Source organism: Stigmatopora argus, chromosome 13 (genome assembly GCF_051989625.1).
Source record: "Stigmatopora argus isolate UIUO_Sarg chromosome 13, RoL_Sarg_1.0, whole genome shotgun sequence".
NCBI lineage: Eukaryota > Metazoa > Chordata > Actinopteri > Syngnathiformes > Syngnathidae > Stigmatopora > Stigmatopora argus.
The window spans coordinates 10,805,527-10,831,106 of record NC_135399.1 but is presented as its reverse complement, the minus strand read 5'-3'; the positions used below and the strand labels follow the sequence as shown (position 1 = coordinate 10,831,106).

General features: G+C 39.1%; 3 protein-coding genes across 4 annotated transcripts in view; 1 reads left to right on the top strand and 2 right to left on the bottom strand.

Moving 5' to 3' along the window:
* Positions 1-15,719, bottom strand: part of htr1fa (5-hydroxytryptamine (serotonin) receptor 1Fa) — a 42,334-nt gene extending 26,615 nt beyond the window's left edge. For both annotated transcript variants that reach the window (XM_077616508.1, XM_077616507.1), the window contains exon 1: positions 15,271-15,719. The gene's annotated coding sequence lies outside the window, so the exon portion shown is untranslated. The remainder of the gene's footprint in view (positions 1-15,270) is intronic.
* Positions 10,347-18,233, top strand: pou1f1 (POU class 1 homeobox 1). The gene is made up of 7 exons (XM_077616510.1): positions 10,347-10,779; positions 12,533-12,694; positions 12,895-12,993; positions 16,097-16,360; positions 16,599-16,763; positions 16,834-16,894; positions 16,976-18,233. Exons 1-7 carry the CDS (start codon positions 10,644-10,646, stop codon positions 17,208-17,210), a joined length of 1,122 nt encoding a protein of 373 aa, XP_077472636.1. The 5' UTR covers positions 10,347-10,643; the 3' UTR covers positions 17,211-18,233.
* chmp2ba (charged multivesicular body protein 2Ba) lies at positions 18,116-24,609 on the bottom strand. The gene is made up of 6 exons (XM_077616512.1): positions 24,421-24,609; positions 21,860-21,951; positions 20,031-20,225; positions 19,653-19,755; positions 19,453-19,559; positions 18,116-19,168 (listed from the first exon to the last, which is right to left on the bottom strand). Exons 1-6 carry the CDS (start codon positions 24,452-24,454, stop codon positions 19,052-19,054), a joined length of 648 nt encoding a protein of 215 aa, XP_077472638.1. The 5' UTR covers positions 24,455-24,609; the 3' UTR covers positions 18,116-19,051.
* Between the last annotated feature and the right edge of the window lie 971 nt (positions 24,610-25,580).

The window sequence follows — 25,580 nt, the reverse complement described above, 5'->3', positions numbered from 1 at the left end:
AGCACAGATTCACCCACCCTTGATTACGAGTCCGCGTCCCAACTGAGATGAATAGCAAAAAGTTCTGACGTTCCTCTGGCACTTTAAGTCCAACTACCCCATCTGGGCAAATCAGCCCACATTTTGGGTCCTTCTCTCTGATATGTTTCTGTTCCATCCTTTTACTGTCAGCTCTGTGAACTCTGCTCTTTTCATCACTGCCACTTTGATGTGAACGTTTGAGCTCTGGTCTTTTAGCACACCGAAAAGAGCCACAAACACATTGGAAACAGCTTGTTTTTATCAACAGTGTATGTGTACTGGCCGGAGCGCATGCACATTTTGGTTAATATGTGCTGCCACGTTAATTGTTTTGTTCTTGGAGAGTTGACTCACTCTTCCTTTCACACTTTTAAACCCACAGAGCTTGTGGGCGCCGATCATCGTATTTCGTTTAATGTACCCTTGTGGTGCCTTCAAAGTCGGTACTCAACTCTGGCAACCCGCAAGTCAATTAGGTTGCTTCCACCAAGTAAAAGTTATAGTCAAAACAAAAATTCCAGATAATTTCCTTTTCTCAGTAGAACTTATGCACAAAGCAAGGTCTATGGTTGGTTAAGCACAAATCTTTTGGACGTTTTAGGGACTTTAAAGAGAAACAGCAGTGCAAAATTCCACTGAACATTTCAATAAAACACCCCACGAGAGCAACGGAAGTAAAAATGTGGCATGTGTGGGGCTGGAATCAGTAAAATTCATGTACATTTTTGCTTAACATTTCAAGCAAGAAGCAATCGGAAACAACGCCTAACCTCCTTGGGGGAAGTGATAATGATTATTATCATCTCTGCAGCTGGGTTGCTAAGAAAACGCTACACTCCAACATCTCCATTGTCTGACGGTGGCAACGGAGGATACGTAAATGTGTGTGTGATTTGTGCTGCATAAAAAACAGAGCCCAAGAATGAGTGAAGAGAAAGAAGGATGTGAGCGTGAATGCACAATTATGGCCTCGAGCACAAAGAGGCTTTGTCGCAGTCAATACGACAACTGACTTGTCGCATTTGCCAATGGCGATTAACAGCCAATCTGCTGGTCGCCTTTCGACAGCGTGCCCTTAAAAAAACACATTTCTCAACAAATCAATTTCAATTGGGAAGCCTGGCATTCAGTGATCATGTTTCAGTGTCATTGGATGTCTATTGCCTTCAATGGCAGCCTAGGAATTAATACTTTAAAATGATTACGTTTAAAAAAAAAAACAATCTTTTTGGTAACCGATTCTCTGGAATTCAAGTTGACCCCCTGCATGCTTTGATTTTTTTGAAAGCGGCCCTTGGAGAAAAACGATTGGACACCCCTGCTATAGATCGTGACGTTTACCGGAGGTTTGGTCGCCCGGACGTTTGGTCGCCCGGACGTTTGGTCGCCCGGACGTTTGGTCGCCCGGACGTTTGGTCGCCCGGACGTTTGGTCGCCCGGACGTTTGGTCGCCCGGACGTTTGGTCGCCCGGACGTTTGGTCGCCCGGACGTTTGGTCGCCCGGACGTTTGGTCGCCCGGACGTTTGGTCGCCCGGACGTTTGGTCGCCCGGACGTTTGGTCGCCCGGACGTTTGGTCGCCCGGACGTTTGGTCGCCCGGACGTTTGGTCGCCCGGACGTTTGGTCGCCCGGACGTTTGGTCGCCCGGACGTTTGGTCGCCCGGACGTTTGGTCGCCCGGACGTTTGGTCGCCCGGACGTTTGGTCGCCCGGACGTTTGGTCGCCCGGACGTTTGGTCGCCGGACGTTTGGTCGCCCGGACGTTTGGTCGCCCGGACGTTTGGTCGCCCGGGTGAATATAGTTTTGAGAGCTGGTTTCAACAGTAGATATTTAGATATTAAACTCATGAATGTAATTTTGAGAGCTAGTTTCAACAGTAAACTCTGTCATGTTGTCAAACGTCCGGCGACCAAACATCCGGGCGACCAAACATCCGGGCGACCAAACGTCCGGGCGACCAAACGTCCGGCGACCAAACGTCCGGCGACCAATCGTCTGAGTACCGCTATAGATATGGCTATTGGTCACTTTTCTGTACTTGTCCCTCTTCTGCAATCTGTATTGTATCTTTGTCAATCAAACTAGCATTCAGATAATTACACCGTAAAACCTGCAATCAGCCTGCTGCTGCTGAATAGGCATGAACAAATAAACACCCAGGTGAAGTCAAAGAACTCAGCGGTAGATTACGGCCTGTGTTTCACTCCTCATTTTAGCTCAGACTCATTTTCCCACCCCCCTGTGCTGCTCTAGTATAGCCTCCTGGTGGTTGATGTACCTACTGATTGAAATAGCATAAATGTTTGAAGTTAAGACATAAATCCAAGGGTGTCAAAACAAAACAAAAACTCTCTTGCCTTGAAAATGTCCATTTTTTTCCCTTCTTCAAAAAATCGTTTACTGTTTCCCAAAGCCTGAAATAGTCCCCCCAGGCATCAGAAAGTTTTGACTATGTGGAAAGAAAGGCCTGTATTCTGTAAGAACAATTCTTAATTCCACAGGCATTTAAAAAAAAACAAGTCAAAGAAAAGAAACCCGAACACGCAAAACATGCTGGCTTTAAATTGAAACTCTTCAAATACTGTAGTTGCTGTACATTCATTCCTAGAACCAATTCTTGGTAATACTGCATTGCAGCTCTTTTGAACATTATAAATAAGCATAGTGCGCCAATAGATATGCTTTACATCAGCGTCACCTCTTGTAGTCGCCCACAGGGCTCAACCTCTTGTTTAGGTGGGTCCTCTTGAATCCTGTATACTTATGGGGCATATAAGTAAACTGGGTGGTCATTGTGCTTGTTGCCTAGTTACCGCCTACACAATACAGCCTGACTTTTATTTTGCAGCCGGCCAGAGATTTGCTTGAATCATCCTTTCTGCATTCGTGCTCGTGCCAGTTATGTCATCCAAGATTTTCATTGATGCAAGTTTTCATCAAATTGGAACAAAACATGGAGAAATGGTCACAGGGAAGGTGTATGGTTTTTTTTTTTTAAAACAAGATTTGACAGTTGCTTTGACATCAATTCCAAGAATTGACTAGCGTGTCTTAGTGGTTGTTGGTCTACTCAATTTTGGCTTCTTTCATGTGTTTTTACATCAGCCTTCCTTGAAGAAATGTCTACTCTGCGTCTATTTGCTATTTATAAGATGTGCTTAAATAGAATAAGAACTGTTTGGAGAAATATTCATGAAACATTGACAATTAGGCCAAAGTGTGCAATCTGCGGAAAAGTCTATGCATGCTTTTTTTTTAGTTGGGCGTACATAAAATTGCCTTGTCCAAGTACTGACTGGTCCATTAAATAAAGAAAAAACAAAAATGCCATGTAATCATGCAGTACAATTTACTAGTACAAAGATGGTGTATGTCAAATTGTAACCCTGTAATAGCCTTGAAAACAACACATTTTAGAGAAGCTCTATAAAATACTTTTACACAGCTACAGTATACACAAACTTGTAATTTTGTCATGAAGATCAGAGAAGTTCAGAGATTGACTATTGAAGAAGAAAAGTGAAGGAATTATAATATATTATATATATCTTACATATTTTTATTAAAGAGAACCCACTATATATTGAAATCCAATTGAATGCTTTCGTGTTATTTTATAATTAAAAGACATAATGTGTGCAGTACAGGTGTTTTTGCGTCTGCTCACTAACAAAGAGGCCTACATAATGATCTCTTGATTAGCTTTGATGAATCACCTCACATGACGCATTGGAAGAGCTGGCCACTTCATTAATCATTGCTCTTAGTGCTGGTCGGTTCAAAATTGGGGACATACGTCATGCAATTACTCTATACTCAATTTAGGACAATGGGATTAATGACACATTAAAAAACTTCAATGTCATCTTTCATTAGGGAAAGACTTATCGTCAAAACTGATTTTTTCTTAAATCACCATTTCTAGGGTCCATTATACTTACAGTATAATGATTATTTCCATCCTCATATTCAGTGCAATGGCCTTCGTACTAAGTGGAAGCCTCCCATCTCCTCTTGTCATTTATTGTGCAATTTGCAAGAAAAATACAAGCAAAGCCACGAGAAAACGATGCTTGACAACAACCTGCTGGGGTGATTTGACGGTGATTCGTAAATAAGCGTCTCTCAATAAACTAATATTTGACAGTGACATTTAAGCACAGAAGAGAGATTGCAATCTGCCAACGATGAAGAAGAGCGGCGTTTGGGGAGCTGCTCTTCTTTCCTCGAATGGAAAGGTTAACCTTTGCCTTTCCAGTTAGGTTTGTTGAATATATTGATGAAATTAGCCTTTGTATGATGTGTTTGTGCTGCGAGGGACGTAGCTCCGAGCAGATGGTTGTCGAAGTGGTCCGCAAGGTGTGCTTGATATTCATCAGGAGATTTGAGCTCCACTGTGATGTGACCCACTCCCTGTTAACCCTGGCATAATGAATAAAAATGCCAAAACAAGACAAAAATCCCTTTGCCACCCGTTACTCCTACTTGCCCTCTGTTTTTCTGGAGCAAAACAAGCAAGTCGAGATTCTGTCATCAAGGCTTGGCTTACGTTGTGTATTTGATTGTTATTTCCATTGATTTCTATTTAATTTGGTTTGCATGAATCCATGTAGAAGGAAAAATATATTTTGATTTCCCTGTAAACCTATGAGAAGTTCAGCACATGAATTCATTTCTATTATTTTAGGGGCGTAATCAGATGCTTGTATTAAAGTTACATCATTACTAATTCTGATGCCATCATAACAATGTCAACAACAACAAAAAAAGAAATGAATGCTTGAAAAGTAGTGTAAAAATCTATAGTGATGGTAATCTGAAACGATATGCACTCAACTCCAAATTGTAAAACTTTTGTGGTATTCAACACTAATTTGTTATTGTAAGTGTTTTTTGTTAGGCGACTATTGGCTTAATACGAAACAAAATATGCACACTATGGATTGTGCACTTATTGACTGCGAAAAAGTAAATCAGAAGGCAATTAAATGCCTTGCACTGCTTTGTTTATACTGCAAATGTAAGCGGCATAGAGACCAAAGCAGCCTTTTTATACACAAAAACACAAAGGAGCCCAGACCCATAACTCCATAAATTGCTTATTCATCAAAAAGAACCCCTAATTCTCATTAGACTCCCAACATCCATTATACACACACACAACCACACACACAGTGTCCACCTCACAGACCGTATGGATGCGATACCTGTGAGAATCTGGTACTAGGCTGCGTTCCCACCTCAATAATGGTCTATGAATGGGTATCTGTTGTATATATGTGTGCAGGGTGGACGGAAAGTAGACTGTTTATATCTAGAAATGGCTTTATCTATGATAGTTTGCATATAGAAGTTTTACAAATCTACTTTCAAAAGGCAGTGTTTATTTTGTACATTTGCATGTGCGTACAAATAAGGATAGAGGGAGGGATGCTAGATGTAAGAAAGGCCAGGTGCTAGAAGACTCATGATCTCTTTGCTAATTAACTTTACGTTCAGTGTGTGTGTGTGGGGGGTGCACGTGTGTGCTTGCAAGCTTGAGTGATGGAAAGCGAAAAGAAAAGCAAGAGAAACCTGGAGTTGTTGAGTCTATTTCATAGAATATACAACTGGAGTTTAATTTTTCTTTGATATTTTTTTTGCTCTCTGGATGTACTTTGGCAAAGAGTGCAATTAGTTGTAGGAGTGCATTGCCAACATGAATAAATAGGTTCTCCAATTAAACTTTTTCCTGTTTTGCCTCAGGGGAAAAATATGAAAGAATAGGACGAGGGAGCTGTAATTACGTTTCACTGTCCTGTAGGTATCTTTCCACCACACAGTGCAGGTCAGGTCAGACCTTCACACTGATTAAAATAAACAAAGAACTAAACACAGAGAGAAGGAAAGAAACAGAAATGTTTTTAAACAAGTACGCTTAATAGTTTGCCGGACACTATTTTGGTGTTAGCCTGGCAATTTGGGACACCATATGGGCTCTCGGAACAAAAATGATACCTGTGAGAAGGTCTCTACCTGGTCTGTTCCCACTCCAGGTTGGATTAGTGCCCGGCTGGGTGCATGCGTGTGCGTGTGTCTGTGTTTGTCCAGTGAAACACTGTGTATGTTGTGCAAATGGATGTAAATGTTGGCAATATTACATGAGAGAACTGTTATGGTCACTCTATTCACATTGTAAAAGCAGTGTTCTAGCAAAGTGCTTTTATAATTAAAATTTGTAATGTACAGCTTCATAATAAAGGGGACCTATACTGGTACTGGTATTCTCATCTCTGGTAAACTCTACCAGCCCAACCATTAAATCTCACAAATTGAGTTTTGGTCAAAAATGATCATACATGCCAGTACGCACTTATTAGAGATTGTGCAAAATACCTCAAGGGTTGCAGAGCTGCTCGAGAAAGGTGATGGACAATTTTATTTCAAATATGCTCTGCTGACTACAGCTTTATTCAAATCTTTTCCCCCCTAAAATGTGGGAGCTGACAAGTTCTGTGTTCCACAAACTCAGTTCATTATCCATTGCTAAAGAATTTGTGCATAATAATGAGACACTAATATCACGTTTTGGCAACCCATGTATTTGCAGCAATACTGGAGGGTACAAAAGTAGGCACAGATCCAAAAAAACAACTTTGGAATGTTTGGTTTTGCAAATTTGGCCTTAAACCAAAGCAAAAATAATGGAGCACATTTCAAGCTACCATTTAGTTTCAGCTCACGGAGAAGAGAGCAATAGCCCCGACGCCAAAATTAGAACTGCACGCTTGAGCAAGTTGAATCACGCCTGCCACCCACAAGCTATTTTTCACCTGCTGCCCACCTTCATCAACAATAGTGACGCAGAGCCAAAGATAAACACACACGCAGACACAACAAGTGAACACGTGCCCCTCAGCTTAACCTTTGTCCTTCCTGATTGTGCCCACTGTTTTAGCCCGGGTGATCCGCATTCAGCACGGGACGGACACCATCAGGAGACAATGGCAACTTTCTTTTGCACTCACTCTGAGATAATTGGCTGGCTTGGGATAAGCCCGTAACGCAAACAAGTCAAGATTGCCGCACAATGAATGCCAGTTAAGTTTTCCATCCGATCTAATGTGATGTCATCCACGTGGAGGCAACAAGTACTAATTCCCCCTGAGATGGAGACTGTTGCACTTCTCGCCACCTCTACAGCTGCCCGAGACCACCTGCCAAACCACACCAATGAACTGACTTGCAATTAAATTGATTGGATTGTTAATTAGCATAAAAATCTGAGTCCAATTATTTCAACACTATTATTCTGCTCGTATTTGACTCTTTGTTAATAAGATATAATTCAGTAACATGACAAAAAAGTTGCGTATTTGATTCTATTCTGTACAAAAGTACAGAATATTGTGATGGAAATCTATAATTTAGTCATTGTTGGCTTTTGAGCAGTTTTTTTGTCCTCTCTCACAAAGATTAAAATGAATTTTCATTTTGTCACAATACAAGTCACAATGTAGGAAACATTTAAAAAAGATTAAAACAAACGAAAAAGAAGGGCGCCTGACAGATGGATGACAAAGGAAGAATGTTTGATATTTATGTTATAATATCTACTTGAGTTTGCAGGATGGCCATGAAACCAAGAAATCAAAATGATCTGTGTTATGTACATTACTAGAATATATACCTACCGAATTGACAAACAACAATGGCGTAGTCATATTAGTTAGAATGCTTAACAGGATGAGAAATAAGATTGCGTTTCTTTTCCCACCCAACCCTGAAATGTATGCATAGAAAGCTCTTCTTTGGACAGGAGAATAAGTCACCTTTTTTATATAATGAAGCAAAACTTTAGCGTAATCTCACGGTTCTTGAGTTGCAGAAGCTACGTGACACAGAGCGCAAGAAGGAGCCCTCAGAGTGCGGCACGCTTCAAACTCCATTTCAGCAGGGAATTTTAAATGGCTGCATTTCCCAGCACAGCCATGACTTGAGCCTTTCCGCGGAGCGATGTGCTCTGCAACTCGGATGCGGATCCCAAGGTCACGGCCCAAAGGGAATGGGCATTATCAGTGGTTCACTTTTTCCTCTGTTACTGCAGCTAATTAAACTCTACAGGGAGAATGGCTTCCTCGCTGCCCGCAAAAGGTGCTTTAACAAGGATTTTAATGCTATTCGGCAAGTGTCACTGTGCGTCTTTTTTAATATCTGGCTCTCCCCGCACTAATAAAACATGTTCACTTGATAGGATCATGTCAGATCATTTCAGCAGGAATTTTTAATAATACGGGACCGTGTGGATGACAAGCAATATTAAAAAAAAGTACAGAGTGCGCTGGAATGATGGGTGATGGTGGATAATTGATAGCTGTTGTTGACATTTTAGTAGTGATACCCATGCTGTACTAGAGCATTAAATTAGGTAGTTGGGGTCGCTATAGTAATCAGAGACACATTGTCCAAGTGTACCATTAAGAGGTTAGAGCTTTGAAATGTTTTGAATAGCCAAATGCTATAAATAACTCATGTAGTGGCTATTAAACACAGTCCGTTTTGGAAATCAGGTCAACTTCCCATTTAAGTCCACGACCAAGCTCATACTTCAAATGTATCTCATATCATCTTTCTCAAGTAGAATGAATGAAAAATAACTAATTGATTTGTACATGCTCATAAAAGGGCGCAGGGGTGCTGGAGACTATTCCAGCCAAATGTGCCAATAGGCGAGGGGCACCCTGAATTGGTGGCCAGCCAATCACAGAGCACAAGGAGAAGAGTGATCATTCAAGCTCACCCTCATACCTAGGGACAGTTCAGAGTGGTCAACCAGCCTACTATGCATGTGTTTTAGGGATGTGGGAGGAAACTGGAGTGCCCAAAGAAAACCCACGGAGGCACTAGCAGAAGATGCACACCCCACACAGAATGGCTGGGACCCAGCGGGGAATGAATCATTCTGAAGCAACATGAAATCAACTAAAACATCTCAAACCTGTAACCCTAGGGAGAAAAAAAATCAATGGGAAAGGATATAGTTGATATTAAATCTAACAAGGTGTGCAAAATAGCTTCAAAAAACTTTTGCAAGTCACAATGAGAGCCCCCCCTCGACTAAATTAGTGTTTTGAGAAGATTGAAAATGCTTTTAACGGCCGTACGGAGTGAGTGTCTTTCAAATTGTGTCTGCTTTCAGTCTTGTTCACCTGAATCAATATTTCCTCCAGTACTCATCTTGCCCCTTTTTAGCTCTCTCTAAATAATCGCAATGTCAATTGCAGCCTCAGCAGGGAGCCCATATGGAGGGCGGGCTCAGTCCTGAACTCAGCTCTGACAAAGACGTCTGCAATTGTTGATGTCATGTTCCTGTGTGTCTTATATATTGTGACGACCTTGTCGGGGGAATATATCATGCTGGGAAAACAGCAGTGCCCAATTCCAAACAGGCACCAAAGTGGCAGCAATTTGTTTCCCTTTCTGGTTGGTGAGCACAGAGATGAAGAACTTTTACATTTTTGAAATTCATAAAAATTGACAAAAATGCCTTTTACATGAGGTAGGGAATAAACCACAGCAAAAATTATACGCTTTCGTCAATCATATACTACCATATAAACAAAATGTGTTGCCCAAATCACTTTAATAAAACAAACTTTTTTTCAATTTGAATACAGAATTGAAACTTTTGACAAAATTAATATGACAATTATTAAACATCAACTATACAACACTTATTCTGTCAGTAGTGCTTTGCTATTAAATAAGTTCCTATATTCAGTTTGTACTTAAGAACCGTACTTAATTTCTTTTACATACATTTTATAACAAGCATTCTTGCAATTATTTTTAAATAGTGTTTAATTTTCCAGCCAGATTGGTCGCTAATGATTGTTTTGTTTATAATCATAGCACAAGGCATAGAATTTAGTGTGAAAAAATGCAAGTGTCATTAAAATTGAACTATTTTTGTGTCTATACATGTGCACTTGATCCCATAAACATAGTAATACATTCAAATGAAATCAAATATCTGCTATTCTGGATTCCGCTCACAATACGTCAGAATATGACCGAATCCTTTAATCAGGCAGAGGAGAAGCAGCATTTGGGGAGAGAGCGAGGTTTGAGCAAGATCGGATTTCTCCGCCGCTCTGTACCTTAATCCTGGATTGGCAACTGGATAACAGAAAGGCAGGTACGGAAAAGCACAATAACAGCTGTGGCATGGGATTGGCAGCTGGAGGTTGATGTGAAAGAAGGGGCCTTCTAGGGTGGAGTGAGGAGTACTTGCAGGGGGTATAAATACCTGCAGGAGGATGCAAAGTCTCTGGGAGTGACAGATGCTGACCTACCTGTTGTCGGGATGCAGGAAAGGGAGCCGAGGCATGCATGCTAGATGTGTTGTACAAGGTCAACGCCAAAACTCACTTGCATTTCGAGCATTTTCAGTGGAGAGGATATTAAAAAAAACATCACGCCAGATTTGAGGAACCCCCAAAGGTGCAAAAGAAAGTGCTTCTAATGAAGTATAGAGTGAAAATGATCTATTAGTAAAAGGGAGGGAAGCAGGCAGTACCAGGGGATGGCGAGTTGAGAAGGGGAAGTTTAAAGTTCAGGTAAAGTGGACCGCATCAGACCAGATGACGTCCCAGTCATTTGGTGGCGAATCTTTCACGCCTCTAGCAGGAGAATCCCCACTGCCAATTTTCATGCACCACAGCTCTGGCGGCGACTGCCTGCCAAGCGCCTCCCACGGCCACAGCATGGTCTCTGCAGGTAAGTGGGCCTCAGTCTGGAACACTGACTTCATTCTTTTGGCCGCCACTCACTTTGGCACAAATTTTGAATGCATAACCAACGCGGGAGGAAGGATAAACATTGCCACTATTGCAATGTGAAGTAGCATCTTATGTTTCTGTGGAGCTTTTACTTTTGACCAGGTAGCTTTGGTATCATGTTCTGCCATATATGCCATTTTGTCAGTGTGTTTACTATCCACCGTATTCAAATTAATTGGCACAATCAAAGAATTTGATATTATATGATTGTGAGTTAAGTTTTCGAAGAGTAATTACTCTTGCTTCCTTCCGTATTTAAAAATTACAACAACTTCTTCAGTTAATGTAAGACTTTACATTTTCAATAAAGGTGAATAGTAGAAGAATTCAATAAAATGGATTGGTGGATGTTTTTAGAATGTTCTTAACCAATCTATCAGTGCTCTGTATTTTAATAACATATTTCATTAATTGATTTAATGACTCGTGATAACATAAGTTGTTCCTAAATGCAACAGGTTATTTCTTTTCTTCACGCTGTGTTTTCATTAAGTAAATAAGAACACTACTCTTCCTACTACTTGAACTAATACATATAAATACTTAATGCTGGCAAGATGACAGATAGTAAGGGATGATGGATAAATTAAATCCAGGTCAATGTCAGGGGAAGAAATTGCTATATAAGTAATATAAAGGGCATTATACAATCTAATTGATTGTTTTTGACAGGCTTAAACACATGCAATCTAGACAATGTATTGGAATATTTATCATCAATCTGTAATTGCAAAATAAATGTCCATATAAAGTGCAGAAGTTAAAATAAAACAGTAAAAAACACTTGAGTGGTGCAAGTAAAGTAAAGTGGTAAGTGGTGCGAATTAATCTCACCTATCAAAGTGTCTGTATTCTGTTTTAGTAAAACAGAGTAAAATGTGGCCAAGTATCCCATTGTACCTCACGAATTGGAATCCCTGAATACTACTAACATCATTACTTATTAGTACTAGCTATGCAGAATTGGGTCACATTTTGTTCTATTCATACTAAAATAAGTTTTCATAATTTAAATACGCACAGGAAAAAAAACAAGAATGATCATTTATCTCCATACTAGGCAGTATTGTTCAACATTGTTACCAACGATTGACTTCCTCAATTACTTGCATCACATCTCTTGACTATGATGTGAAAAGGCATTATGCCATTATGCCTTTAGACCAAGTGTAGGCTTTGTGTAATAATGTCAGGCACATTACTTCCAATATACAGTCAGTCACACTCGACAGACAGAAAAGACAAGAATCCCAATTATGTGACAAAATGCATCCAATCAAATATCTCCAGCAAGTCATCTCAGTGCACTGTAACACGTTATTCCTTTTACACGAGCGAAGCATTGTGGAAGACATTGTTCCAAGCATCTTTGTTCGAGCCATTGGGTTTGGAAGTAATTTGGTGTCCTTGTGCTGCTAAACATGCCATGCATACAGCAAAATAGGGTCCTTACACTAAAGTTGCAAAATCATCTCTCTTCTATTACCACCAGGATATATGAATTTGACTTTTTGTACATTCGTTAATTTTTAATAATAATACACGGGTCTCGGTTTTGACGAATACGTGGGTCGATTGAGCTACTAAGTTTTAGATTGGGAAAAAATGGCAGAATTTCAGGAGATAAGTCATTTTTAGTTGGACACTATCCTACACTAATGGTTCTATTGTTGGAATTCTATTTCGTCCAGTCTCATCTGGGCTGTCCTTGGGTCACCAATCAAAGCGTTCCCAGATGCAACTGTCCACAAGCTCCCTTGGAAACCATCTTGGCAATAGCACCCCCAGCCTCCATTATCCTGTCACACCATGTCACTACAGCAACCAGCAAGCCACTTATGGAATTATGGCAGGTAGATTGGGATTATGCTCACTTACTGTATCACCCAAAATTTGGGTTTGCTACATAAAAAAATGTTTAAAAAAAAATTGTATTCATTTATTTAGTTTGTCGACTGGATGGCCGGATCTTCCAGTGTTATACTAAACAAAAACATCTCATTTAATGGCAGTTCTGACCACGGGGGCCTCTGTGCTTTTTATCCATTTACAGCTCAGGAGATGCTCTCTGCAAGTATTTCTCAGACATGCATCTTGCAAACATGTGGTGTTCCTCCGCCGAACATGGTGAGCGCTGCAAACCCGCTGCAAGGTAATCACGCACATTCAACAGTACATTTAAAAACGAGAAGTTGCATATCAACGGGAGCTCTAAAGGAGCCATTTTTCAACATCTCTTCTACGACTTCATTTTGATTGTTAAGGAAAACGCATCATTTATTTTAGTTTGTAAAAGAGACACATTGATTTTCTTCCCGTGGAGTTTTGCAATGGAATTTAAGAAAAGTCTGCTAACCATGAAAAATATTTTGGTCTGTATGCAGTCAAGGTTGAGAATGAACATGATAAAATAGTGATATCGACAAACGCCTAAGGGTTAAATATCGACATTAATTTCAGTGCTGCTGAACACTTCACTGGGCGCTCATATTTAAGATGTTATTATGACGCATGAAGAAGCAGAGTTTTTATTGTGAATTATGGATATCTACCAAAAACAAACAGTTTGGAATGGAATTGTTCCCTTGTGCAAACTGTTTAATATTTAAACTAGAAGCAGAAAAACATTTTCTGTGTCAGAGTTACAAGTAATATTATGAAATAATAATATAAGAAATAAAAACATTGTACATTTGGATTGACTGTCTTTATGCCGTTGCCAAACAAAGTGTTATTTATGGTTCCTCCGTGCACAGTCTAAAGACCCAAAAGAGAGCGATCCAATGTCAGTTTAAGTAGGGATTTAAAAATTCAACATTGCAGTTCTGTCATATTTATAATAAAGCTTAAACAGAGCAAAAACAATAAGTATCTTGACAGTCATTAATTATGAAATAGTGCTGTTTCATAGCATGTGGTTAAATTAACACCTGAACATTCTTATTTTTGCCTTAAAGCCTTAAATTTATCATAAAAGTGAGTGAGTGAATTTACTTTGAAGAGTGGATCAAATTTAAGTTGCACATGGTAATCAAAAATATCATCACACATTTGAAACATAATAAAGAATGACTTTGTACAACAACCTTGATAGAATACGATGTGCCAACATCAACACTGCACTCTTAATGAGGAAATCACTTCTCTGGCTTATGCATAAGAGCTACCATTTCACCTTTACCCATTGATACGCTCCCTAATGGTAAATTTTATAGTGAAAAGCTTCCTAAATGGATGTTTTTACATGCCTGCCAGCAAGTAACAAGGGCAAGGGTATGCTCCAGCACCCCCTGTGACCTTTGTGAGGATAAGTAGTTCAGAAAATGAATGAATGGCTAATGACATTGTTTTGTCTGTTTTTACATAAGATGAATAGTCCACCCCACAGTCATATTTCTAATTATTCATTTTCAACACAGCTTATCCAGGTGAGGGTTGTGGGGTGCTGGAGCCTATCCCATCTGTCTTCGCAAAGAAGTCTGGTGGACAAAACACTTCACCATCACCATTTTGTATTCTCTCTTTTTTGTAGGAAATTCGGGGGTCAGTTGTAGCTCTAAAAATCAATGTTCAAGGACACAACGGCGAGGAGCTTTAGAATTAGACATCGCAACAGCAAATCGAAAGTGCTATTGAAACCGCAATCAAGGCAATTCCCTTCTCCCACTGACATCCCACCCCACCCAAAAAAAAAACAGCTGCGTGGGCAACAGCATGATCAAGAGAGCCCAAATTCACTTTCTTCTCTATGATAACCAACCTTATGTCTTTACAGCTTCTCAGCTTTGTGCAACATGAATTTGGAAAAAAAGAGTGAAAGAAAAAGAAACATTGACAACACACTGTTTGTTTCATTTCAGGGCTGGATGGCTTTGGAGAATGTGCAGTAGCTTGATAGAATAAAGAAACACTATTTTTGTGTCTAAACAGAGAGGAACAATGTGGAATGAGCAGAAACAAACCAATTCACCAGGGAGGTTAAGATGGCAATACAAAATATAACTATGTGGACAGAATGTATGAAAAAAAATACCTTAGTCTTTTTGACAGAATTGAATTTTTTTTTTCAATAATCTACAGTTTTTATTTTTTAAGGTTGTCCTTGAATGATGTAAATTGAGTGATAACTTATTGTGACTTTTGTAGTAGCTATCATTGAACCAAACCTAATTTATAAAGAAAAGAAAAGTCCCCCACTTAAAATATATCAATTTCTCAAGGGACAACTGTATGTAGCCAATCCATTCAAATGTCTTAGCCATTGCTTATGCCAGATTTCATCTTTCAATTCATGTATTATTCACATTAAAAGGGGTGGAGGAAGCAGTCCTGATTTCAAATTGTTGGACACTTTAAAAATAATTCAATCGTTAATGCGAACCCACGCAGTATTGCTCAAACACAGCGGTCAGCTGGTAGCATTGATTACCTTTGAAAAGGTGCTGTCATCTTCAATTCTTCAAAATGTCGATGTGACTGAATAGTCCAATCCATCCGTCTATTTTCCCTACCTGCCACTTATCCTCACATGGGTCGCGGGGGTAGTGGACAGTAGACTGGGGACACGCTGAGCTGAACTGGTTTGGCAACCAATACCAGGGCACACTGATTTGAACAAGCATTCATGGCCACACTCATACCTAGGGACAATTTAGATCCTCGGGGGCACCTATCCAGTTTGTTTTCCAAATCTCCCTTCTTCAACACACCAGAAATAATCAAGCTCTCTAGCAGGCTCCTGGACGACTTCCTGTTGAGTTGATCATTTGATTCAGGTGTGTTGGTTAAGGGAGATATGCAAACAGCATTGGTGAGCCTGAATTTAAAGTCTCAATCAGCTTAACATGCAGGAAATCAGAGAAATCAACACACGGGGAACATAGACAGGAAGTTGGGAAGCCACTGCGGATTGAACCATGTTCAACAATGTGTTAAAAATCAAGAACAACATTCTGCACTATAATGTGACTAAAAAAAGAGTGAACTCCTGCATTGTACCTACCTACTCTCACCCTCATTCTTTTTGTTCGTTCAATCTGATAAAAATAGCAGAAACCTAAAAATAACACAAGTATCACCAGATTCAAATCAAATCATTAGCAAGTGTATGTTCTAAAAGGCCATATGTCACATTTACATAACTCATCAATACTACCTTACAGTAATACCTTATGCAGGTGAATGAACATTTAACTGGGTTAGGGTTAGTTCTTTAATGTTCTACTGTCTAATACCAGTTTTGCCTTTCTGCCCAGGTTCTTTGACTCCGTGCTTGTACAAGTTTCCCGACCCAGGTCTGAGCAGCAGTTCCTGCGCATTGGGCCACGGTTTTTCCTCGCTGCCCTCGGCCCTTCTGCTAACGGACGATTGCTTGGGGGGCTCCACTGTGGGTGAGATGAAAGTGAACATCCAGAAGAAGAGCATCCGGGAGTTGGAGGACACCCCAGCTATGGACTCCCCACAGATACAAGAACTGGAGATGTTTGCCAATGACTTTAAGATAAGGAGGATTAAACTTGGTGAGCATTATCACGAGATGAACAGTTTGACTTTTGCACGCCCGCTTGTAGTTTCAGATTTAATGGCTGATATCAAAACAAGGTCGGATGTATTTAAATACAAGATGTCCCTATAATGTTGACACGGAGACAACTGATGGCAATCTAGAGTTATTTCCTGTTAAATTGCCAAAATCTTCCCCTAGTGTGTTCGAAACTTGCCAAAATGACCCATTTTTTGTGTTTTGTGCGGCAATAGGCTACACTCAAACCAACGTGGGCGAGGCCCTGGCTGCCGTTCACGGTTCAGAATTCAGTCAGACCACCATCTGCCGCTTTGAGAACCTGCAACTGAGCTTCAAGAATGCCTGCAAACTGAAAGCCATTCTGGCCAAGTGGTTGGACGAGGCCGAGCTTGCTCGAGGTGAGCCCGTCGCCATTTCTTGTTCCCACCTCCTGTTCTACAATTCCCCTTCCTCTCACTTCCCCTTCAGCTCTGAACAACGATAAAACTGGAATGAATGAGCGAAAGAGGAAAAGGAGAACAACCATCAGGTACAATGATAATTGTTTGACACTGCCCCGTGATTGGAGCTTTTAATGAGTTCATTATTCTCCACTTGAACCTTAATGCAGCCTGGGAGCCAAGGAGGCGCTTGAGCACACCTTTGTGGAAAAAAATAAGCCATCTTCCCAGGAAATCGCCAGGATAGCTAAAGGCCTCCACCTGGAGAAGGAGGTGGTTCGAGTGTGGTTCTGTAACAGGCGCCAGAGAGAAAAACGGGTCAAAACCAGCCTCAGTTCCTGCTTGGCCAAATTAAGTCCAAACTGTATCACCCAGATGAGTAAAACACTCCGGCCAATGATATAAACAATGGCGGAATTCCTTATTCCATCAGGCAGTGTCAAATATCAATTTTTTTGTCTTGCCAAAGCTGATAGACAGGTCATAATGCCTAACCAAATGTTTATTATTTTCAAAACTAACTCATTCACTGCCATTGATGATAGACGTCAAATCAATTTTGACTGAGAGGGCTGGTTGTAGTGAATTATCACTCAATCACTGCCAATGGCAGCGAATAAGTTTCCGTGTGTGCCTTTGTACTACTTAAATGGTGTGATGTTATATTTGTAAGTAGAGATGCAGCTTTTATTTCGCTAATTAAAACTGAGAGTAGTAGGAGTAGTACATAAAATGTCGGAACTGAGGCAACAAACTATTTATTCAGATTTAATATATAGTAGATGCCATTGTTAATAGCTGGAGGACAAACATTGTTAATATATTTTGGGTGGCTGTAATGTGTCAAGTTCACAATACATTTTGCCAACTATAACTACCACATCTCATATAGTAATTTATATAGATACCAAACTAACTCATTTTTAGCTGCTGTGTTCTGTCAAATGTCTTAACGCAGGTCTGCTAAGTGAAAGAGTTCACAAAAAATGCTGTTTCATACGCACACTATTGTTACTGTTCTCTCTCATTTTTATATTCAAGGGGAATTCATAAAAACAGCAATTTCCCAACTGTCTATTTATGTGTCAGCATTATGATGGGTTGGTTTATGGGCTTTATGTACTTTTGCAGACCAAAAAGTAAATGGGACAACTACTCCGCCTGGTGTTGTGAATGTTTTACTGCAGTCGTAACGCTTGACTAATGAATAATTGAGCATTTGTTTAGTACTACTAGTATAGTCACATATTACCCAACACATACCCCAAATTCAATTGTTGATCATTTACATGGCAAATATACACATCACGTTCTACCAGAAGAAATTTTATTACTTATAAAATCCCATTTACAGTATTCGGTAATTAAAGAAACAAGTGTGTACATACAAATTAAAACAGAACTTTCAAATCCAATTGTCAAGGATGTATACACTTTCTCGAAAGATGTTTGCAAATGATTTTATTAGTTAATTCTGCATGTGACACATGCAAAAAAAAAAAAATAGGGCAAAACAGGAAGAAAGCAACAGTGTAAAATCCAGAGACGATTAATGATGTCCGAGTCAGCTTTGTCTTGTGAAGAAGAAAATTTCTTGCATCACAGTGACTGTCTTTTTCAGTGTTTGAATTTTAAAAAAGCATAACTGCACAGCAGCTAAGAGAGAAGAGGGACGGCAGGACAGACGCTATCCTGCAATCGCTAAAAAACTCCCAAGATTTATACAATAATATAAAGAATAACCAAGAAAATCCCAGAAACGCTCATACGATAATTCAGTATGGAACAGTATGTGGCTAGATCATTCCTATTCCTTAGTAACATAAGTCAGCAGTATAAATTACATGCCTCAGAAAATGTATAATTTTATCATCTCCAATTACTTTCTTCATTTTGTATAGTTTTTGGGGGAAAAAAATCACAGAGAAGCAAACAAGTGTCAAGTTTCAGTACATTTAAATGACTTGCATATGCGTTGTAGCCCTTAAGATAAGAAGGAGCTGCGCCGTAAACAGGAGTGCACGTTGCTTCCATCTTTTTTAGAGTCGTAAATGGTTTATCCAGCTCTCGGCTGTAGCCTCACTAATGTCATAATAAATATTTGAGCTAAACTGGGGCAGGAGACAGTAATGTATCCGTCAAAGACTCTCTGTGTGTTTTTGCGAGTATGTGCGTGCAACCGTTGAACCTTTGATAAAACCACTGTCCGTCGCCGTATGAAAAGACATAAGATTCATCCCAGTATGTTAGTCCACGCCGAGGGCACGGAGCTGTCTCTCGATCTCCTCGTCAGACATTGTGGTTTTTTTAGATGCGGCGGCACCGCCGGGGACGCTCTTTCCTGCAGCTGGAGCTCGGACCATCTGCGTACGCAGGGGGAAAAAAATGACAATGTGTTTACTGGCAGCTCCTCTTGTCCAGCGGGTACAATAAATGACAAAATCCAGATGACAATTTGGAATTTAACTGCAATTCAGAAGCATGGGAGATTTCTGTTCTTTTTGTGCTCCCGCTTAATAGACAATGCAATAACTTACACAGGCCACATAGGGGAGCCTTATGCATGGCAGGCAGGTGGCCTGATACAAGGACTCTCTGCAGAAACACGGAACTTGACTAAATGCTATTTTTATGTAGAATTCTTTACCTTTCCTGAGATCTCGATACCAATTTCATCCAGGACCTGGTTGACAATGTCTTGAGATTCTTCTTCGTCTCCAGATTCATCCAAAAAGTCATCCAAGGTGTCGTTTACTGCACAAGAAAGGGAGAACAATTAATAGAAGAACTACAGACAGCAGTTTGTCCATCATCTAAATACACGCGCGTAAAAATACGTGTACGTACTCATGTCTTCCGTCATGTCCATTTTCATGTTTTCTTTCTGGAAATCTTGCATGGTCTTTATTGTCTTCTGTGGATCCATCTTTTTGTTCACCGCTTGCATTGTCTGCCGAATGGATTGGGGATACAATTTTAGCATTGCTGAGATGCAAATGATGAAACTATATCACATAATAATAGTGGTTAGGAGTTGTGTTATACATCAACAAGATGGATCTGTGCTAAAGGGAATTTCATACAATAATGAACTAATATCAAACCATTTATAGGCTGCATTGCCAGTCTTTTAGTTGCGCCTTATAGTGCAGAAAATACAGTTACTCTCCACATATACAATTTCATTAAATCCCACACAAAAGGTCTTCAAATTGTCACCAATACCTTAGCTGTGGAAGACATGGCACCGGCCATCTTCATTTGGGAGTTCATGACCTTGGTCTGAGTAGACATGCTGGTGACTTTGGAGCTCACGGCGTATGTGCGGTTCTTCTGCTTCCTCAACTGGACCAACTGCTTGGCAAGAATCTTACACGCCTCTCGGTTCCCACTCTTCGCCATTTTCTTGATCTCTGCTTCCTGGAGAGCAGAATTAATATTGCAGGACTTTCTGGATATTAAGTGCATAAAGCAGGCCCCCTATCGACATTTGTAATTATGATCACTCCTTTTTAGTTCAAGACCAGAAGTCCACCACCACATTGTTTTACTCGCATGTGTGTGAAGTCTGTTGCATTACAAATGTATAGCCTTCAAAGAAACCAAGTGTTGATAAACCAACAAACATCCTCTCAAATCTCAAGAGAATTACTGCGTGTGCAAATATAGACATTAAAGCCACAGTCAACATAGTTTAGGTCACATACAGTGCCACGCAAACCCACGCTTTTAGCTTTGGTAAACACCAGAATATACAGGAATGCCCAGAGGCATCATAGTCATGCGTGTGTGGATACACTTCCCAAGAGACAATGGTGGAGCTCCAGGTTAAGGGAAGCTGGTCAGGCCTGTGAGCTGTTGGTTTTTTTTTAAGTGTGCCTGTTATTCTGGATAGGAGAAAATCAATTATTCATGTTTGAATCAAGGCTGGCGGAGACACCAGACTGAGTATGTGATAAATTAGTGTCAGACCTGCTGTGAAAGTCTTCAACAACTTAATAGAAATTTGGGGAGAGAGGAAAAAAAGGAAGGTGTGCATCACAAACAAAGGAGCTCGTGGGTATTAAAAAGGTCCGTTGTACGGACAAAATCTGTTGCAAACAAAAGACCCAACTTTGCCTGAGGTATATGTGAAATGAAGGGTGTCGAAATGTGTATCCGACAACTGTGAGCCTTAAGGCGGACAGATAGATCCGTGAAGAACAGATGGACAATGTGTTGCTGCAGTGGTCATTCCTTCAGCTAATTCCTACCTAATATTTATATTAACTCAGAGGCAACTAATGTGAAAATTATGATTTGCTAATTTCTTCTATGTTATTTCAAGTGGTGAATCTTGACTTATCAAATTCAGAAAACCATAAGATACGTCATCAAAAATCAATTTTTTACATAAACTATTTAAAAGAATGTGTGTTGCTGCAAGAAAAAGAAAAATACTTTTTTTTTTGTTAATGTGCACCAATTTAGGCGAATATCAGTTTTGCAATTGTGCATTTTTATGCAGGTGAATGTGAAAACACTTACAAATAAACTGCAAAGTAGGTCATATCTATGACCACCACTAGGTTTCATCTATTCAAAACATACAAGTAAGGTTAAAAAAACCTGAGTATTTAGGGCGAATGTGAAATTAAAACCTTGTCCCCTAGGGAAGTAATTATGTCCTGTGTGATATTTACTTAATACAAAAGAGGCAAAAGGACACGCCTGTTTCTTTTTTTGTGGCGGCGAGAGGAAATATTGAGCTCTGTGCGCAAATAGCTTTATCGCGATGTGTGTGGAGTGTGTATGTGGATATGAGATAAAGAGGAATAGTAGTTGCATGATTTGCCTGAAGCAAAGCCACAGCATCTGATCCATCATGTCTCTTAATTGAGAGCCATTAATTCAACGGACATAATCCCTGCAGTAGCAAATTGCACTGTGTTGGTCTCTGTTTCGATCTGAAATGCAAGGAAACTCTAGTTGGATATTGATGCAATGTGTGGGAAAAAATATGGGCTAAATGGTTCAAGTATAGTTGTTTGCGTATTCTTTTAAATGAGTCTCACCATTTGCTTTTCTTGCTTCTCCAAGGCATTTCTGTCTCTTGTGATCTGTCTCTGGGTGCCGCGTAACTCCCTCGACTGTTCCTTGATGATTTCTTAAAGACAGAACATTGGATGTAAAGCGCTTGGACCAAAAGTTGCCCTTTGAAAACACAGCAGGAATTCACACATTGAGTGCCGATGCAAATAAATCACTAGACATAAAGAAATGGGGTGAGGAAATTCAGTGATGAAAAGAAATGTCAGCATCGAGAAGACATTTGGGTAGTTGATGGAAATTTCAGTATTTCTTTCCTTCTTCTGCTTTGCTAAATCTAACAATAGTTTACAGGTCAGTGTATTTTTAGCCAGCATCACAATAGAATGTATTAAAATAATACATTTCTATGTTTAGTTGCTATTGTGACATGAACTGGTTGGTTGGGGGATGCCCCTGTCCTGGAAAAAACTCTTGAGAAGTTAAAGCAAAAAAGACATTTAGAATCAATAATAATAAACAATTAATGCATCTTTACAGCTGAAAAATTGCTAACCACTGTTTACTCCTCTTTCAACTGTTACTGCATCAAAAAGGATGCAGGAATGGCTAGAAAGTGATTTTTTTTTTATTGATTGGGTCGCTTTTGTGTTTTCTAAAGCACTTTAGCATAGCGGAGTATGTCAAATATGCCAGTTGTTTTATTAGTAAGCAAGACGCCCATCAGCAACTCAGCAATTCTGGACTAACAGTTTGCATCATGACTGAGTCATCTTAAATGAAATCATGTGAGACAATGCATGACTACAAAATCTACAACAAACAATGCAACTTGCAAAACAAGTCAAGCAATTGTGTGAACAAACACAAACTAACAATCTCCGTTAAAAAAAAATGAATAAAAAAATTCAAAAATTGACCATCACAAAAACTACCCATAATTAGTAGTAATTCTTCTTAAAAAATACCCATAATTAGTAGTAATTCTTCTTAAAAAATACAACCAAACATACAAATCAATTATAAAAATACACAAATAGCAGGAAATAGATTCATATTGATTAGAATTCTTTACTTTAATATTAGTAAATTTTCTAAAATACAACAAATTATCATTCGACCGTCTCCACCAGGAAGAAAAAGAGAAAATGCAGGATGATCAACAGAGCAAAAGCTTCAACAAGCTGCTTTGTCAATGACCATCTTTTCCATAGTACGTTTACAAAGAAAAAAAAAATCAATATATCAAATATTTGCAGGGTAATTATGAGTGGAATCCAATTCACTCAATGTTGGAATCCATAAAAAAATGGGAGATGCATAATACTTCAGAATAGGAGGGGGATCTCAAGGAGCAACCCCCCAAAAAATCCCTTTTATGGAGCGAAGGTTTCCTTAAACTTCGTCGAACCACGTCACGTCACGTTGGACCACTTGCAGGAGCGAAACTTGAAGACGTAGTCGGTGACGCAGCAACAACGTTTTCAAGTGGGAGGGATACCGTCCTACAAATACAAGTGATCAAGCCCCCCCACCACTGATTTTTCAATCACCTATTAAGCAGAAACTATTTCCAACCATCTATCAATGCGCCTTCCTTTCCTTCTTTCTTTACCCACTTTGTGCATGCTGCTGCTTTAGCATACCTAAGATTGCTGATATACTATTAACTTTCCCATACAAACGATGCGATGAAACAAGATGAACTAAAGAAGGATTTGGTGGATTTTACCGAGAGGAAAAAGCTCAAAAGATCTGACATTGGCTTGATAACACCCAGTTGATGGTATGAACCAAATGTGGACCACCACTGTGGTGAACTCCAGGAGGAGAACTTTGGGAGGAGTAGGTAGGTGCTTGGAAAATTTTCATTTTAATGCCATAACTACTTTATTTGGCCTTATTTTGGGGTGTAGGGGACTGAGATTTTTTGGGGGTCATTTTTTGCTACATTCTACTCCTGCACTCTATAATCCCATTTAAGTATGGTTTAAATTATTAATTAGTTTTGACAGGCTTTTGACCTTGTCATGCTTGATTATATAGCCTGAGGAAAATACTTTAGAAATTAAGAGATCACTCAGATTTTTGACAATTCTCTATAGTTTATAATAAATAGCTTTCTGTCATGAGCGTGTAAAACAGGGCAAGTCGAGCTGATTTATCCAAATAACACGATAGATCGATCGATCGATAGAAAGATAGATAGATACAGATGACAAATTACGATTTGCTTAATTTAAATGTAAAATTCAAACGGAAATATCAATACTGCAATTGGTGTTTTATTAAAGAAGGGCTTAATAATCATTGATATCTAAACTAAAATCATTTTTAACGGAATACTGGATAATCGAACAATTTTATGACAATCCTAGCCATTTTAGAAGCTGAGATGCAAGTATAAATTCATCATTTACATTTAGTAAATGTCTATTTCCTAAAAACTATAGACGTCATGTTGAGAGTAACAATGTTTGTGTCCTATGACTCATGGAACATCCGAAACTGGTCAAACGAGTTCAAAACAAGGCTAACTTGGAGCTAAAAACATAACCGATCAATCGGCTTTTCACACAAAACTTACCATCGACAGTCTTCTTCTTGAAAAGGGAAGCCATCGTGGCGTAAATAAGCGGTCTTGTTGGTAGGATAAAACGGCCGAGTACTAGTTTTGTTTAGCAGCCTGGCTGTGTGTCTTGGTCTTTCTTCCTGGTTGACTTTCTGTTGTCGGCGACAATGTCCTCCGTCAGCTGACTGGCTGGACCGCTTTGGATGACGTAGAAATGCTGCCTTCACTTGTACTCCGTGAAGCATCTCATTTCAATTGGAAATGAGTTAAACAAGGACAGTAAGCGGTTGTTGTGACTTTTAAAACAAAAACAAAAAATGTCTATTCGGACACTTAGTGCGTAATTGCTGCATATTGAAGTAGGTGTTGCTAGCCGGTCAGGTTGAATGTTAGGAATATTGTCGTTTCCACAATTAAATTGGGCATTGAAGGCAGCACCAAAACCAGTATATACTAATGTGATTTCAAAATAGATTAATATTACTGTTATAAATTAAACACACTATGGAAATTTAACTATCTTTAATTAAATAACTTACATGGGCCTTGCTTTCTGGGCCACACGTGGACGCCAGGTCTTGATTATGATTGTAGTATTTTTTAAATTGTATAAATTGTATTTTTTTTTTATATATAATTCATAACTAAACAAAATTACAATACATAAAGAAAATATACTAATATTAAAATGAATTACTACTGAAATTCTCTCCGGTTATAATCCCTAATAACATTCTATTGTTTTTTTTTACTTTTAAATCATGGGTTTCCGTTCTCAACAAATGCCATCCAAAATATTTATATTTTTGTATTGTTTCAGTAAATTGATTATGTTAGATGTCCATTCCATTTTGAACAAACAAGCGATCGATGTCAACCTTTCCAGTCAAAATAAATTGGACGTGGAGTGCCGTCACTGGCAGCCAATGATAATTAATTATGATCACCCTCATGTTTTGATATGAGCTCTTTTCATAAAACATATATATATATATATATATATATATATATATATATATATATATATATATATATATATATATATATATATATATATATATATATATATATATATATATATATATTTTTTTTTTTTTCAATTTGGGGACGAGTGAAATGAAAAATAGATTTTGTTACAAAGAACCAACAACAACTAAACTCATGTTATCACATCC